This window comes from Rhinatrema bivittatum, chromosome 2, assembly GCF_901001135.1.
Source record: "Rhinatrema bivittatum chromosome 2, aRhiBiv1.1, whole genome shotgun sequence".
Lineage (NCBI taxonomy): Eukaryota > Metazoa > Chordata > Amphibia > Gymnophiona > Rhinatrematidae > Rhinatrema > Rhinatrema bivittatum.
The window spans coordinates 409,531,233-409,550,154 of NC_042616.1; the positions used below are offsets into that span (position 1 = coordinate 409,531,233).

Below are 18,922 nucleotides of genomic sequence, written 5' to 3' on the forward strand. Positions count from 1 at the left end.
TTAGAAACCACGGCTATTCTCTAAGTGAACTTAATAGCAGGTAATGGACTTCTCCTCCAAGAACTTAACCAATCCTTTTTTAAACACCGCTATACTAACTGCACTAACCACATTCTCTGGCAACAAATTCCAGAGTTTAATTGTGCGTTGAGTAAAAAATAACTTTCTCCGATTAGTTTTAAATGTGCCCCATGCTAACTTCATGGAGTGCCCCCTAGTCTTTCTACTATCCGAAAGAGTAAATAACCGATTCACATCTACCCGTTGTAGACCTCTCATGATTTTAAACACCTCTATCATATCCCCCCTCAGTCGTCTCTTCTCCAAGCTGAAAAGTCCTAACCTCTTTAGTCTTCACTCATAGGGGAGTTGTTCCATTCCCCTTATCATTTTGGTAGCCCTTCTCTGTACCTTCTCCATCGCAATTATATCTTTTTTGAGATGCGGCGACCAGAATTGTACACAGTATTCAAGGTGCAGTCTCACCATGGAGCGATACAGAGGCATTATGACATTTTCCGTTTTATTCACCATTCCTTTTCTAATAATTCCCAACATTCTGTTTGCTTTTTTGACTGCCGCAGCACACTGCACCGACGATTTCAATGTGTTATCCACTATGACACCTAGATCTCTTTCTTGGGTTGTAGCACCTAATATGGAACCCAACATTGTGTAATTATAGCATGGGTTATTTTTCCCTATATGCATCACCTTGCACTTATCCACATTAAATTTCATCTGCCATTTGGATGCCCAATTTTCCAGTCTCACAAGGTCTGCCTGCAATTTATCACAATCTGCTTGTGATTTAACTACTCTGAACAATTTTGTGTCATCTGCAAATTTGATTATCTCACTCGTCGGGTTAAACAGTGCGCTCGGCTGAGTGCACTGTTTTGCATCAGAAAAAAGGGGAATCAAACTAATACAGGTGGCAAAAAATGCTACAGTACTCTCAGATGTCAATGGTACTTACTGGTGCCTCTTCCATTCAAAAATAGATTTACCTAAAAGCAACTGTGCCTAGAATATTTTTCCAAGGAAAATAAAACCAAAGAACAGAATGAGCTAATATCAACTGAATTTGACAATGCAACACCACTGCATTAAAAGATTCTTCCATAAATTTAGGTGATGCATATGTACTTGGCTTATATACAGCTTTGAGTTACCTTTCCACAAGTCACTTATAATTTAGGGATAAAGCAGATGTTGCTTACCTGTAACAGGTGTTCTCACAGGACAAGCAGGATGTTAGTCCTCACATATGGGTGACATCACAGGATGGAGCCCAATCACGGAACACTTCTATCAAAGTTTCCATAACTTTGACTGGCCCCTACTGGGCATGCCCAGCAGGGCACTAACCCTGCAGCCAGCAAGGGTCCCCCTTCAGTCTTGTTAAAAAGCTACAGGTAGTGCCAAAAATAAAATAAGAAAATGTTACAAACCCAACACCACTGTGCAGTGGGCGGTTTTCGTGAGGACTAACATCCTGCTGTCCTGTGAGAACACATGTTACAGGTAAGCAACATTTGCTTTCTCACAGGACAAGCAGGATGGTAGTCCTCACATATGGGTGAGTGCCGAGCTGGGGATGTCTGAACATACACCAAATGTACCCCGAAGGCGTGCAACAGGCACAACAACTGGGGTGGAATTTGGTAGAGGGCATCCTAAACCCCACCGGGCAGGCAGAAGGGTGTTGGTACGTCACATTGTAAATAGGTTGTGCAAAACAGACTGACCGAAGATGGAATCTTGTCTTCCGGCTTTGTCGAAGCAATAATGGGCTGTAAAGGTTTTGGAGAGAACTTCAGGTGGCAGCCCTGCAAATGTCAGGAAGCGGCACAGAGCTTAGGTGTACTACTGAAGTCGCCATGGCCCTCAGATTGTGCTTTAACACGGTCTTGAAGTAGAATGCCCGCTTGCTGATAGCAAAAGGATATGCAGTCCGCCAACCAGGAGGAGAGAGTCTTTTACCCACAGGCTGCCCCAATTTGGATGGATGGATGGAAAGAGACAAACAATTGACTGCTTTTTCTGTGGGAAGCTGTACGGTCTAGGTAGAACGCTAGAGCCCGTTTGCAGTCAACGGTATGCAGAGCCTGCTCTCCTGGATTGGAATGGGACCTGGGAAAAAAGGTAGGTAGTATAATGGATTGATTGAGATGAAACTCCGAAACTACCTTAGGCAAGAATTTAGGGAGAGTGCGGAGTACTGCCCGGTCCTTCAGAAGTTTAGTGTAAGGCGGATAGGTAACTAGAGCCTGTAATTCACTAACATGCTTTCTATCCATACCAATAATTTTCCACTCAATCTTTCCAAATATGTGCACCTTGTACCGTGACTCCTGTATATTTAGCCAGGTCCTTTCTAGAACCTCATTCTTTATTGTACTCTTTGTTCTTTAATCCCCAGTTACTTGATCCAAGTTTTTATCCACCTGTTCGATGTAATTGCATTCTGTCATGCCTGTTTAATGTTATAATGTAAACTGAATTGATATGTAACTTTGCTACATGAATTTCGGTATATAAAAATGTTAGATAAATAAATAAATAAAACTGCGAGTCGAAGTGATTGCCAAAAGGAAAATCACTTCCCATGTGAGATATCAAAGGTCACAGGATTAAAGAGGCTCGAATGGTGGTTTCATGAGCCGACCCAAAACTAGGTTGAGGTCCCAAGAAGGGGCCGGAGGACGCTTGAGGGGTTGTACTGATATGGGAACATCCCCGACACCTTTATGAAAGGCGGCTACCGCACTGACATGCATCCTGATGGAGGAAGTTTTTAGACCTGACTCTGACAAGTGCCAGAGATAGTCCAGAAACTTCGTGATTGGACAGATAAAGGGGTCAAGGGACTGAGAAGAGCACCATGGTAAACCTGGTCCATTTGTAAGAATACAATTTTCTTGTGGAAGGCTTCCGTGAAGCAATCAGGACACAGGAAACTGGTTCAGAAAGGTTTAGTGGCTGAAGGATTAACCTTTCAACATCCATGCCGTCAGGGACAAGGCTTGAAGATTGGGGTGGTGTAGGCACCCACCGTTTTGAGTGAGTAGAAGCGGGTCCTTTCCCAAGGGAATGTGCCTGCGAATGGAGAGATCCTGAAGTATTGGAAACCACACTTGGCACAGCCAGTGAGGTGCTATCAGGATCATGGTTCTCCTGTCCTGACATAACTTCACGAGAGTCTTTGAGAGAAGTGGAGGGAAAGCATATAGGAGACCAGTTGTCCATGAGAGGGAGAACGCGTCTCTTGGCTGGTAGTGTTGGCTGCGAGTGAGAGAGTAGTTGTCTACTTTGTGATTTTGAGGTGACGGAACGAGGTCTATTTGAGGATAACCCCCATTGTTGGAAAATAAGAGTTCGCTGAGGGGTTGAGAGACCACTCGTGCGGTTGAAAGGTGCGACTCAGCTTGTCTGCCAACACATTATCCACTCCCGGCAAGTAGGTGGCCCTGAGGTACATCGAGTGGGAGAGGGCCTCTGCCCACATCTGTACAGCTTCCTGACACGTCCCTCCCTGTTTGTTGATATGCCACTTGGTTGTCCATCTGGATCAGGATGACTTGATTGGAGAGGCGATCCTGAAATACCCTGAGAACATACCTGATTGCTCGAACCTCCAGGAAATTTATTTGGTGTTTGGCTTCCTCTGGGGACCAAGATCCTTGTCTGCAGCTCAGCCACGTGGACTCCCCAGCCGAGGTTGGAAGCATCGGTGGTGAGAGTTATTTGAGGGTCTGGAGCCTGGAAGGGCAAGCCTTGGAGGAGATCGACTTGATTTCTCCACCAGGCACGAGACTGACAGAGTGAGTCGGTTATGTGGACAATGGTCGACAGGAGCTGAATGGATTGAGTCCATTGTAACCTTAGAGTCCACTGCATGACTCTCATGGCCAAGCGGGCCATTGGGGTGACCTGAACTGAGGACGCCATGTGTCCCAGGAGGATGAGAAAGTGGTGTGCAGTCATGGAGTGCTGAGACTGCAGCTGGTGTGCAAGAGACACGGGAGTGAGAGCTCGCTGTCGAGACAGAAAAGCCTTTGCCTGCAAGGTGTCCAAGTCTGCCCCAATGAATGATAAGGTTTGAGATGGGACTAAGTAGGATTTGTCGTAGTTGACGAGAAATCCGAGCGAAATTAGAGTGTGTAAGGTAAGACACAGGGACGACAGAGCAGCTTGCTGAGTGGGAGTCCTGATTATCCAATCGTCTAGATAGGGGTAGACGTGAACACCTTGAGTCCTGAGGAAGGCTGCAACTATGACGAGGCATTTTATGAAGACTCGTGGTGCAGACGCGAGACCGAATGGAAGCACTCGGTACTGATAGTGCTTGGGGCCTACTAGAAACCTCAGGTATTTGCGATGGGATGGAATTATCACGATATGAGTGTGTGTGTCTTGGAGGTCTAAAGAGCAGAGCCAGTCTCCTCTTTGTAGAAGAGGAAGAAGAGAACCCAAGGTTACCTTTTAGAACTTCTCTCGCTGGAGGTACTTGTTGAGGGCACGTAGGTCCAGAATTGGACGAACACCCCTCGATTTTTTGGGGATTAGAAAGTACCGGGAATAGAACCCTAGGTCATGCTGAGAGTAGGGTACTGGTTCTATTGCCTTGGACTGGAGGAGGGAGACCTCCTGTGCCAGAAGGTTGGAGGGATCAGATGTTTTCTATTTCGGTAGAGGTGGGGAGTCGACTGGAATGGAGAGAAATTATCTCCAGGACCCACTGGTCTGAGGTGATCAAGTGCCACCTGTTGTTGAAATGGCACAATCAACCTCCCACTGGTATGTGGGGCAATGGAAGCTGGCTGCTGATCTCTATGCAGGAGTCAAAAACCGGAAGCAGGACCTGGTTGAGGAGGTGCTTGCGGTTTTTGTTTTCGTGTCTGACTAGACTGGGTTTTTTGAAACGGTCTCGTAGAATGTGTTCTAGCTGGTGGCGGGTAGGATTTCTTCGGGCGGAAGAATGACTTCTTAGAGTCCTTTCGGAAGGGTTGTTTTGAAGAGTACTCAGAAGGCATCAGAGAGAGCTGTCTTAGGATCTCATGATGGTCCTTGAGTTCCGCCACCGTTGGTTGAATCTGCTCACCAAACAGATTATCTCCTACACAAGGCAGGTCAGATAATCTGTCTTGTACTTCAAGGCGAAGGTCGGAAGACTTGAGCCAGGCCCATCGTCTTGCCGAGATAGCAGCTGCAGATACCCTGGTAGCAGTGTTAAAGATATCATAAGATGATCTGATCTCATGCTTACCTGCCTCAAAACCCTTGTTTACTAGGGTTTGGAGTTGATCTTGAAATTGCTGAGGCAGGGAGTCTGTCAAGTCTTGTAACTGCTTAAATAAGACCCTATTATATAGGGTCATATAGAGCTGATAAGAGGCAATTCTGGAGATGAGCATGGATCCCTGGAAGACACGGCGACAAATGGCATCTAGACATTTCTGTTCCTTGCCTGAGGGAAAGGAAGTGTGAGGTTTTGATCTCCTTGCTCTTTTCTGGGCAGATTCTACAACCACAGATTGGTGATCCAATTGAAGTTTGTGAAAGCTTGGACCTGACTATATGAGATAGGTGGTGTCAGCTTTCCTGTTGACTGGAGCAACAGAGCCAGGATGTTCCCAGTTCTTTTTGAGGAGATACAGAAGAACCTGGTGGGAGCATCCAGGAATTGTAACAACTCCATCATTTGATGCCTATCTTCCTGTTCCGTCTGTAATTAGAAGGGAACCAATTCAGACATCTCTTTCACAACATTTATAAAGGAAAGGTCCTCTGGAGGAGAACGCTTTCTGCTTTCAGTAGGTGAAGGCAAATCATCTGTGTCTGGTGAAGAATCATCAGTCCAGGTATCATCGGGACCAGCACCTGCTCCTTAGGGACTAGAGGAGGACAGGGCAGTGGGATCCCTGAAGGTCCTGGTCTAGCTCCAAAGGACTCAAAGGAATAACTGGAGGCACCGATGAAGGCATCGAAGGCATCGAGGGCATCGATGGATGGCTTAGTGGTGCCGACGGATGTATCAGCATCGATGGCTGAGGCATCGACAGAACTCCCGATGGAGGGATGCGGAACAGTGTTTCTCCTCCCGATGACAAAGTAAGCGGGGAGGGCACCGGAGCCATCGGTGGAAAAGCGGCCATGAGCGCTTCCATCCTCGAGAGCAGTGGTACCAACGCTGCTGGAATCGGGTCAGTGGTCGGTTCCACAATTGGTACCGGTGTCTGAGGAACTTGGAGTCGATGCATCGCCTTGTCGATGGCCTCCTGAACCATCCGGTCCAGTTCTCCTCGGAGACCTGGAGCAAGCAGCCCCGGCTCCGGAACAGAAGGAGGCAGAGGCATAGCGGGAGGGACCACCGTTAAAGGTGGAGTCGCGGCTCCCGATACCCTGTCGGGTGAGGGTTGCCTCGGTGACCCAGTCGCCGAAAAGGTCAGTGCCTCTTCTGGATGGGGTTTCTTCGACAGCAGCTCGGAGTCGATTTCGCTCCCTTGATGGTCTGAGACTTTCGATGCCGGTGGTGATGTTTATCTCTATGATCCCCACGGTCCAGAGGGGGAGTAGAGGGTGTTAAAGGCCGAGAAGTCATCGATGCCAGACGGTCACCGGCTGGAGGTCGATACTGGTGCGAAGTTGATGGTGCTGGTTCTGACTACGTCGATGAAATAGATGGCGTCGGGGTTTGAGCACGGAAGAGAAGTTCCATTTTCTCCATTCTGGCCTTGTGACCTTTTGGTGTCATTAGGGCATTTTTTGGTGCAGGTTAGGACATCGTGCTCACATCCGAGACACATTACATAGACTTTGTGGGGGTCTGTGATGGACATGGTGCAATTACAGTCCGGGGACCGGTGGAACCCAGACGCCATGGCCATGAAAAAATTGAGCCGCAGTATGGTCGACGGCCAGTAGGCCGTGAGGGCCAAACTCGACTGTAATCAATGGAAAACTGGTAAAAAATTTACCGGAGTACAGTGGCTTGAAAAAGTTGAAGGAAGGACCCCTGTGGGGTAAATTAAATTTTAGTAATTCCATGAGGAAAATTCCTGTCAGGAATCTCTGCAGAGCTCCTTAACCGTGTGGCTACTGCTGCGCGGAAAAAAGAAGACTGAAGGGGGACCCCTGCTGGCTGCAGGGTTAGTGCCATGCTGGGCATGCCCAGTAGGGGCCAGTCAAAGTTCTGGAAACTTTGACAGAAGTGTTCCGTGATTGGGCTACATCCTGTGATGTCACCCATATGTGAAGACTACCATCCTGCTTGTCCTGTGAGAAATGGCACATCTCTAAGTCAGGTCATGTGATGTGATGTTAGTCATTGGCAGCCATTGATGAAGTTGAGCACAGGTGGGCAATAATGCACACCTTCGTATGACTTGCAGGCTGTTGGGCTCCGAAAGCACAGGCATGCCGGCACTACACACACCTACCAGAATGTAATAAAGAACCATCTCTAAAATTAAAACAAAAAAAAATAAACTTTCAAATGCAATGAATTTGTATTGAAGCTGTAGAATGTCTCTTCCTAAGGCTTTGAAAATGCCAAGTACTTATGTGTATAGAAGAGTAACTGTTTCTTGTTTGCCAACTTTCTAGTTTAATGCTTCTACTAGGAATGTAACTCTTTTCTACATTGTTCAAAGGAGAGAAGCTGTGCATTCCAAATCAGAGACGTACTGTCCCATAAAAGCAAGTAATTTAATTTATTTCCTTGATTATCCACCTTTCCTTGACACTATGGGGGATTACAATTCAAGTCCATAAAAACAATGCCGTCATCTGACTCAGGTCAAACCTGGCAGATCAATCCAGTTTCAGTTTTCTTTAACCCCCTTCTTATAGCATTCTGGGACTTTAAAGCCCATGGTTAGATTTCCAAAATGCAGAGAGAGGAAGGTGAAAGAAAACCCAGGACCACCATTAAGCCTGTCACAGATGAACTAGTTCATTGGAAATAGTAAAAGTATCTTCCTTCCTGGTTTTAAGGATCTTACAATGCTATCAACTACTGGAAAAGAGGGTACTCAAAATTGAAAGATAAGAACCTTTTGTGATTCAGCCACATCATAAAGGGATGTTAACAAATATATATGTACCTTATTTATTATTTGTGTGTCATGTTAAGTGAAAGCCTATATATTTCTATTTCTTTTAAACAGACAACTATTGCTCATTATTCTGTGTGTGTGTTAGAATGCTTGGCTGGTCTCAACACCTTTTGCAGTTCAGTTCTATGGGGTTTATTTTAACTTGGGGAAAAGAACATCTAATATTAAAGCAATTTAAATGACTGGAGAGGCTAGTCTAGCTGTACTACAAATATGGTTGCTGTTTATCAGGAAGCGGCCCCATTTCTGCATTAAGAGAGACTGCCCCATCCCTTCCCTAAGATTTACAACCCAGCACTGGAAAATAGCCTTACTACTCTAATTTTGTTTTGAGTAAAGCTCAAATGGTTTGCATATGACTGAGATTCCTCTTGATTTGTTTTATCATTTCTTCATCCATGTGGGACTACTTTTTGCCCGGTTACACATTCTCTCAAAGCATTGAAAACAAAACCTACCACAAGCGAGTTGTGCAAGCTGACTTCAGGAGGGCCTCAACATGCTACCAACATAATAGCTAAAGAGTAGCTTGTGGCCATTCTGAGATGCCGGTTCTCTGCAAAGGTTTATGGTTTCGCAGTGCAGGTAGGCTGGGGGAGGAAGTTGATTTCAAGGACAGTAACCGTAGAGACACAGCCACTTGATGACACAAGCAGTTTCTTTTTCAACCTCACAGTCAGTCCCATAGTTTCTCCAACTCTACAGGAAGGCTGCCAAGGATTTGTGTCTTGTACTGCCTTCTCCCATCCCATGATGTAGTCTGAGATGAGAGACTGAATTTCGGTGCTTAATACCAGTGTTAATCAACCTAAACTGGGGAGTCTCATACAGCCTACCAGGGACCTCAGTCAATCTTACAGGCACAATTTTTAAAGAAAGCACTGAATAAAATTTAAAAAAAATTGTAAGCTTCTTATGGCTCATGAGATGTGACCAAGTTTGTAGATCATTGTTCTATAAAAGGGAGGTTTTTCTATGAATTCAGTATCTCTTTTCTTCTGATGCAGTCTCATGGCAGAAAAAAATGGCTTCTAAATCTGCATTCTCCAGGTGAGCGAGTGAACTGGTTAATTCCACTTTTAGACCAAGTTGTGTGGCAGGACTCAAGTTATGAACCTTTGCTTTACTGCCTCACCTGACCTATAAGGAGACTTTTTGCCTTCATCACTACTGCTCCTACTACTTAACATTTTTATAGCACTGCTCAACTTATGAGGTGCTGTACAAACACCACAAGATACTTTCCCAGATACACTTCCCTGTCCTTCTGCATGGTCCACTGCATATCAGAAATGTGGAGATTGGAACTGTACTAATTATCAGATATTTTGTAAATGGAGATGTTAGAAATATCTACTCTTTACTTGCTTCCTCCTGAAGACCTTTACTATGGTCATTCCAGCAGCATTGTAATCTCTAGCTATAAATGCTTCCTTCTCTTAACCTTGCAGTCACATCAGAAGATGGGACTGATGTAGTCACAAAAAGCCTTAGCATTTTTTCTTGATTCACAAAGGATATCATAAAAAGATTCCACATACACACAAAAATGTGTGTGTGTGTAGTGTTCAGTGGCATTTGGAGTTTTGACTCTAGCTCAACTAGCTCAATTCCAATCTACAACATTTCCTCCTTTTGGTTACATCTAGCCTAGCACCAGTTTATGGAATTTCTAAACCTGCTATCATAGAAGCCAGATTAGGTTGCAGTGAGAAAAGTAGAAGTAGCACTAGAGGAGCCAAGGCACCGTGCCATGTAGGTGCACAGAAAGACAAAGCAAGTTTCAGCAATCCATCAGCTACCCAACTTCACCCTTTGCTGCTGAATCTGAAAACTTCCTTTTGAAAATAATTTAACACAATGTCATGGTCATGTATAGGAGAAAAAAATATTTTCAGACCCCAAAGACATGAGGTTAGTTATGCTAACAGAGTACAGTGTGATGGTACCTATACAATTTAATAAGCCCTTTTTCGTGACCCTTTCCTTTTATTAATGTTGTAAAATAAAAGCAGTCTGAGGATTCAATCATCTTCTGAAGCATATCTTCATTTAGTAGTTTAATCCCTTGAAAGATGTTTAAGAGAATACCACAAAGTTTTGAAAAAAAAAAAAAGAAGGCTGTTTATACAGGTCCAACAAGGTTTAAGTTAAATCATGTAATCTTGAGGTCTGAGGATTGCAGTCAGATTGAAAAACCAGTGGACCAGGCAGGGAATCTGCATTCACCTCATGGAATTTCACCAAAGGTGGCTGGGTCCTGCTGTTCATAGACTGGTTCCCTCATACACTCTGACAGGGACATTGTAATGTCGGTCGTCCTCCGTTATAAGCGTCACTACAGGCCAGTCTTTCTGGTCATTAGGGTAAAGTGTGATAAACTCATCAGTTTCAAATTTGTAGAGTCTATAAACTTTGATGGTATGTTGCAAGGCATATCCAAGGAGGAACATTTCAACCTAAAATATAAAAGAAAAAAAGGAGAAAGTTGCATCACAATACAGCATCTAACTCAGGGACCTATGCAGTCATGACAGCTCATGTGTACCATCGCCTATGGATACTTTTTATGTTGTTTCAATATAAGGTATCATAACCTGCAAATAATCCATCAGATCACTGAGGAATGCATTTTTATTTTTTATATATGTCTAATTTAATTTTTTATCTAGGAGATGCACAGTAGGACTTAACAAATGAAAGAAAACCTAATGAATCCAAGATGTCAAGACAATGAATTTTGTATATTTATTGGCTATATACAGAAAGCACTACTTAAAAGCTGCATGATAGTTCAATATTTAACACACATATGGCTGCAGCCAAGTCTTGGCAAAAGAAAGGTTCTTTTAAGGGAAGCTAAAGCTATATGATGAACTTTCTTCATTTAGAACGGCTGCCTTCCAGAACAGCCAGTTTTGGAGCTGGTTGTTTTTAACTCTTCTCCCTTATGATTTCTGTTTGTATAAAGTTTAGAATTTTTGGGGGGATTAGACAGCATTCATTTTAGATCTCACCAGGTTCCTCTGAATTTCGTATGGCCACACTATCAACAGGTTTCTGCTCATGGACTGTGGCACACTGTAATTTTTGCTCTAGCTAACAGATTACCTGAAGAGTGGGACTGGAGGCTTTAAAACCTGTCCCAATTTCAGAACAAGGGAAAGAGAGGGGGCTCCTAGGAAAGTGAAGCATGCATGAGTTTTGTATTAGCTTTTTGGGGAATGGACTGAATTCTCAGAGGATAGTGCATAGAGTTTAAAAGACCAGGGGACTCTTATCAGGCTGCAAAAGCAAGCAGGCAGGTTGAGAGGAAAAGCACCTGAAGAAGTCAGTGGCTGGACAGTAGGAAACTGCTGCTACAGAAGAAATAGTTTGTTTTACATTTTCCTCAGGAGTCAGCTTAGCTGAGCCCCATCCTGAAACTTTGCTGAAACCAGTCACAGTTACTAAGACCTAAGGTGGAAAGTTTTTATTTTGTATTACTAGGTACTATTTAAAAGAACAAAGACTTGTAAATAGCTACGAGCAGGGTAGTGGAACATCATTTTGGTCGGAGTGGGGTGGGGGATGGAGGAGGCAGGGCCAAGCAAGTCAACCAAGCTTGTTCCCAGTTCTCACTCCCAATTTCTTACTTGGCGTAGATTTTCAGAGGGTTACGCGCATAACCCCCGAAAGCCTACCCCAAACCCCCCCCTGCGCGCGCCGAGCCTATCTTGCATAGGCTTCCGGCGCGCGCAAAGCCCCGGGATGCGCGCGCAAGTCCCGGGGCTTTCCTGGGGGGCGTGTTGCGGCCGGTACGTCATCCAGAGGCGGGGCCGCGGGCGTGGTTCCGGCCCGGGGGCATGGCCGCAGCCTCAGGACCAGCCCTTGGACCGGAACATGGCACGTGGCCCGGTGCGCGCAAAGTTACGCCTGCCTCGAGCAGGCATAACTTGTTCAACAAAGGTGGGGGGGGGGGGGGGGGGTGGCCTCGGAGGGAACAGAGGCAGGCTACGCGCGTATCTATTGAAATCCCACGTACTTTTGTTTGCGCCTGGTGCGCGAACAAAAGTACGCATGTGCGCACATTTATAAAATCTACCCCTTTATGTTTAGAGTTAATGTCATTTGTTCCTACATAACATTCTTTGTGTAATTCAGCATATAATTATCCATTCCCAGAACCACCAATAAAAAGGTTGATGCTAAAAACCAGACATAGCGGTAAAGAAGAAAATGAAAATCAGCATTAATAATAGAAGTGTCAGTAATGAGTAACTATTCTGTACAATTTATGGAGAGATGCAATCAGAGACCAAGAAATGTGGTCTAAATATACAGTTGTAATTGCTTGGGCACAACTCGCCTGCTTAAAAAAACAAACTTCCAAGTTCACTTCAATGTGGTTCCTGTATACATTACACCAGACAAGCTTCGGAAAGAAGCTGTTTGGCACAATGTAAGTATTAAGACAAGCACTAGCAGTAAATCTGAGAGAGACTGAGAACATAACCTGGCTTACTAATGAGGTTCTTCTTGACACTTTATGTTGAAGACAGACCCAACATAAATCCTGTACCTCCAGTTCTATATGCACAGGAAACCCTCCTCCACACAAAGATATTGAAATTCTGGAGTCATCTAACTGTAACTGTTGGCCTCCTCCTGTGAATAACCTTTGTTTTTCTTTTACTAAATGCTGCCTAGATTGGTTGTCTTAAATAAACAATTAACATAACACAAACGTCCTCAATTGATTTTCAGAGAGGTGTGTCCATAAGGAGATAACTAAATAAAATAGATAAGGTGATAGGCTGGATGGGATGCATCCAAGGGTATTAAGGGAACCTAGAGAAGTTCTAGCAGTTCCGCTGGCTGACCTTTTCAATACTTCAGTAGAGTCGGGAGTAGCTCCGGAGAACCGGAGATGGGCAGATATAGTTTCTTGTTCACCAAAAGTGGAAATAAGGAGGCAGCCGGGAACTACAGGCAAATTACTGTGACCTCTGGGGTGAGCAAATTAATGGAATCACTGATTAAAAAAACAAACAAACAAAAACCCCAAGGAGGATAGTGCAGTTTCTAGATCCAATGGATTGCAAGGTTGGAGGCAGCATGGTTTTTACCAGAGGTAGGTCTTGTCAGACAAATTTGATCAATTTATTTAATAGGGTGACCAGAGAGTAGGATCAGGGAGAGCACTAAATGTAATGTATTTGGATTTCAATAAAGCCTTTGACACTGTTGCACATAGGTGACTTATAAATGAATTGAGTGCCTTTGGTATGGGCCTTAGAGAATGTGACTGACTGGGTCAGAAACTGGTTGAGTTGGGGGGTGACAAAGGGTAGTAGTAAATGGAGTTTGCTCCAAGGAAAGGCGGGGGGGAGGTGTGGCAGGCATTACTAGCAGTATGCCTCAGGGATCGGTCCTTGGATCAGTTCTTTTCAATGATTTGTGAGCAACACTGCCGAAGAATCATCGGGAAAGGTTTGTCTTTTTGCTGATGATACCAAAATATTTAACATGGTAAACTGGGGAAGTGTGAAAAATATGAGGAGGGATCTAGTGATGCACTAGGAATGGTCTAAGGCAGGGGTGGGGAACCTTTTTGGCTGAGAGAGCCATGAACGCCACATATTTTAAAATGTAATTCCGTGAGAGCCATACTAACTACAACCCCCCACCCCTCCTGACTCCCCCAAGACCTACCAAATTAATTTATGACAACCCCTTACTCTCCTGACGCCCCCAAGACCTCCAAAATTAATTTACTACAACCCCCACCCTCCTGACCCCCCCCCCCCAAGACCTGCAAAAAAGCCCTTGGTGGTCCAGCGGGGGTCCGGGAGCGATCTCCGGGACTTGGGCTGTCGGCTGCCAGTAGTCAAAATGGCGCCAACGGCCCTTTGCCCTCACTATGTCACTGGGGTCGACCAATGGCGGCGGTAGCCCCTGTGACATAGTAAGGGCAAAGGGCCTTTGATGCCATTTTGATTACTGGCAGCCGACGGCCCTTTGCCCTTACTATGTCACAGGGGCTACCGCCGCCATTGGTCGACCCCAGTGACATAGTGAGGGCAAAGAGCCATCGGCGCCATTTTGACTCGCTCCCGAACCGCTCCTGGACCCCCGCTGGACCACCAGGGACTTTTGGCAGGTCTTGGGGGGCGTCAGGAGGGTGGGGGATTTTGTTAGATTTTTACTTTTTTATTAAAGATTTGTCTGCGAGCCAGATGCAGCCATCAAAAGAGCCATATCTGGCTCCCGAGCCATAGGTTCCTGACCCCTGGTCTAAGGTCTAGCAGCTAAGATTTAATAGTAAAAAATGCAGAGTTATGCATTTAGGATAAAAAAAAAACAAAAACCCAAAGGGCGTGGTACAAAATAATGGGTGAAATTCTTGGAAGTACAAAGGAAGTCATCATATTTGATAATCATAAAATGGCCAAACAGGTGGATAAAGTGACTGCAAGGGGACAGAAATGGTCAGCAGAAAAAAGGAGGTGATATTGCCCCTATATAAGCCCCTAGTGAGACCTCATTTGGAATACTGTGTACAATTCTGGAGACTGCACCTTCAAAAGGATATAAACAGGACGGAGTCGGCCCATGGTCTCCATTTTAAAACATATGGAGACAGACTTAAAGATCTAAAAATGTTTACCTTAGGGCAGAGGTTCCCAAACCTGTCCTGAAGGACCCCCAGCCAGTCAGGTTTTCAGGATATCCGCAATTAATTTGCATGAGATAAAATTTGCATGCTATGGAGGCAGTGCATGAAAACTTATCGTATGCATATTCATTGTGGATATCCTGAAAACCTGACTGGCTAGATATCCTCCAGGACAGGTTTGGGAACCTCTGCCTTAGGGGAATGGTGAGATAGGGGAAATATGAGAGAGACATTTAAATACCTCCAAGATTTCCATACGTAGGAGGTGGGCCTCTTTCAAAGGAAAGGAGGCTCTACAACAAGGGGTCATGGGATGAAGGTGAAAGGGAGTAGAGGAGGAGATTCAGGAGTAATTAAGGAAATATTTATTTACAGAGAGGGTGGTGGATGCATGGAACAGCTCCCCCTGGAGATGGTAGAGACAAAGACTTTATATGATTTCAAGACAGATTGGGATAATCAAATGGGATCTCTGAGGGAGTGATAGGAATTGTAAGCTCAATTAGTTGATATGGATCGGCAGACTAGATAGACCATATGGTTTTTTTCTGCTATTATATTTCTATGTAAATTTCTGTAAATGTGACCTAAGCTCGGTCACATTTACAGAATACAGACAGACATTCACCAAATACAGAACAGTTGACCAGAAATTACAAATATGCAGACAAAAACTGAAATGGAAACCCCAAGAAGCCAGACTCTGTAAGCAGCACCAAACTGGAAAACTAGAAACAGAAATAAAATTTCCTCCCACCCTTAAACCAAGCCCCTATTATCATTCTTGTGGGGAATAGGGAGTGTTTTATTGGAGCTGTTGATCTTCTGTCATTATCTGGTTATATAACACCCACCCCTACCATCCACAAGAACAGGGGCATAGTGACCCCCAATGTAATACCTGCCGATGGCTTCCCCAACTTCCCCTATGCATAGGAGCCGGCCAACCTTGGCTCCCTTCCATTCCCCAGCCAACCTTGAGCGTTCCATCCATCCATAACCCTCCCCTCCCCTTTTCCAAAGCAGCCAGCCTCAGACCTTCACCCCAGCCAACCAGCTCTGTTCCCTACAGTCTCTCCTTCACTGTCCTGGAAGTGCTGCTGCAGGTACTGCAAGGCTCTTTGCATTCTTGTGCTGGCCTTGTGAGACATGCAAATGAGCATGAAAATACAGGCACTCTCACAGAGTTTCAGCTGCCTACATTCTCATGCTGATCTGTATGTTTTGCGAGACCAGCATGAGAATGCAGAGCACCTCGCGGTACTGGCATTTCTAGCAGCTTTTCTTTATTTTTTCTCCAATCTCTGACAAGCTTTTCACTAATATAAAATTCTCTTGCAGCTACACAATTACTGGCCTCCTTTGCACGTTCTATAACCTTCAGTTTCAGCGATGCAGTGTAAGATGCTCTCTTTTTTTCTTCTCAGTGTTCATTATCCTGAGGTTAAGATGTCATTATTCCAATGGCTGTTGCTACTTTCTGAATCCTTCCCTCCCTCCCTCCCGCCCCCGTTTGAATCCTTCCCTGCCTCCCTCATGGCTGCCCTTTCTCTTTGAATCCTTCCCCCTCCCGATTCCTTAATTCACCAGCACTTGCATTTGCTCAGAAACATCTTTCGTCCTCCCCCGCTGTGTCCCAGTGTAGCGGTAGGACAGCTTCTCTCCCCAAAACTCCTCTGGATCCCTCGAATGCTCCCTGCTACTATGAGGACGACAACAAATTTGTGGCTGCTCAGGCATGTCCTTCCTCCTCCCCCGCGGGGTCCCAGTGGTGCACTTTGAACCACGTGGTTCTAAGTGCGCTAATCAGACCCTGGCTTGGGACGGGGGAGGACATGCCTGCACAACTGCAAGTGCCGTCATTGTCCTCACAGCAGGTGGTGAGTTAAGGGATCGGGAGGAGGAGCGTGGGAACGATTCATCTTGAATTACTGACAATATGTGGATTGACCCGCGGATTAGACGACTGTGATTTTAAGGACTGGTTTTGGGTGTAACATTTTTCTACATATACAAGTACATACGGTACTCCTTTTTCAATTTTGTTTACTTGCTTAAATCAGTGCAAACATTCTAATATTTCTGCAATACACTATCATACCGAATTGCATAAAAATATGGTCACTGCTTGTGAAATGCTGCTTGTTGTCTAAAAGATAGGTATGAACCACCACTTAAAACATGGTAAATGGTCGCCATTTTAACTTTTAGGTAGACGCTGTCACCATGAAAATTCTGAGTTATTATAAATGCATGTAGTGAGCTGCTGAATTTAAATGCTCTGAAGCAACTCTGTGTAGCGAAACTCTGGCTGTGTCTTCTCTCTACTAAATTTTCAGCATGTTTTAAGTAGCATTTCGTAACGGACTATCTTTTGGACAACAAGCAGCAGTTCACAAGCTGTGACTATATTTTTCAGCAATTTTGGTATATGATAATATGTTACAGAAATATTGGAATGAGTTTGCACTGATTTAAGCAAGTACAAAAAAAAAATGAAAAAGGAGTATTCTTTTTCTAAGCTTACGAGAGGTTTTTTTTGCCCAATGACTGAAAGTATAGCGAGTATGTTTTCATATATTGCTCTATGCCAAGGTCTTTTCTCTCCTTTCACTTGGGAGGACTTTAATTAATATTTAGATAGAATTTACTTTTTTGTTTTGATCAATTAACAGGCAGCCAGCTTCTCCCTTTGGGCACAGGGGCAGCAACAGGCCTCTCACTGGATCTTTGCCTCAAGGTCACTATTCCACATGAGAGAGGGATCAGTGCTAGTGCCATTATAGTACAGGTGCAGGCTCAAGCCCTGCAGCAATAGAGTCTTATGAGCTGAGCCTACACCAACCAAGGACCCCAAGCCTATGCTCCAAAGACTAAGGATTAGCCCAGCCATGGACTGAGGGATGCAATATTACTTTAATTTGGAACACTAATGCTGCGAGACATGAAGTTTTCTGGGTAAAGGCTCACTAACACGTCATGTGCTTTCTAATTCTAGACACATGTGGAACAGCAACACTCAACCTTTATCACTCAGAGAGCATCTGACCTGCAGCCTAGTCCAACTACACCACATTCAAAAGACACTTTTCATTTCACCAGAAAATTTCATCTCCAACTCTGCTCTGTTTCATTCCAAACGTTTTGTGGTTATAAAGGTCACGTGTGGTTCCTGAATTGGATATCTTTGCAAGCAGTCCTTCTCTACATAGCCAGGGCCAGGTATCACTGGAAAACTGGTAACAGGGTGGTCTTTTGGTGGTTAATGTGGAGGAAACACAGACTCAATGGTCAGATCCCCAGTGCCACTGCCTCGCTGTATAACTTTGCCTATTGCTTTGTCTCCAGGCGCCTCGGCTTATCCAACAGCGATTATGCATAAACAGCAGCAATGTTATGCCGCCTTCCTCACCTTTCTGGAAGGTTCGAAGTAATAAAAACACCATATTTCTCATTGTAAAGTGTGCTGGAAGCCAATTTAAACAAACAGCCATACAAACTCAAACAATGGTGACCTCTGACAGATATGGATTTCCTGATGCGTTGTCAGCCTTTAAGTAGCTACCAGAGCAAATTACATAGAAACACAAACCTGAGGGCAGAAAAAGACATATGGCTTATCATCTATTCATCTTTACAATCCCTACTACTCCCTCAGATATCCTGTGTTTATTCCATGTTCTTTTGAATTCAGATACTGCCTCTCTTTCCACCACCTCCACAGAGAGGCTATTCCATACATCCCCTACCCTTTTTGTCAAGAATTATTTCCTTAGGATTATTCCTGAGACTACCACTGCCACCCCTGGTGCCAGAGACTCCTTTCCTTTGAAAGAGGCCCGTCTCCTGAGCACGAAAACCTTGGAGGTATTTAAATGTATCATATCTCCCCATCCCACCTTTCCTTTAGGGCAGCGATGGCAAACTCCAGTCCCCGAGTGCCACAAACAGGCCAGGTTTTCAGGATACCCACAATGAGTATGCGTGACACAGATACGCATGCAATCACCCCCAGGTGCCGCTCTTATTTCCTACTTATAATTCATATAAGTTGGTGTCAGGTCACGAATACTCAATAGCGGCCATACCCAAGAGGGGTTTCTGAATAGCTGTAACTTCTTTTACCAGTTTTGTTGTTTCT

General features: G+C 44.7%; 1 protein-coding gene across 3 annotated transcripts in view; it reads right to left on the reverse strand.

Moving 5' to 3' along the window:
• Positions 1 to 7,701: 7,701 nt before the first annotated feature.
• Positions 7,702 to 18,922, reverse strand: part of OTULIN (OTU deubiquitinase with linear linkage specificity) — a 244,170-nt gene continuing 232,949 nt past the window's right edge. For all 3 annotated transcript variants that reach the window (XM_029590091.1, XM_029590092.1, XM_029590093.1), the window contains one exon: positions 7,702 to 10,582. In XM_029590091.1, coding sequence (XP_029445951.1) covers positions 10,391 to 10,582 — 192 coding nt within the window. In that variant the 3' untranslated portion in view covers positions 7,702 to 10,390. The remainder of the gene's footprint in view (positions 10,583 to 18,922) is intronic.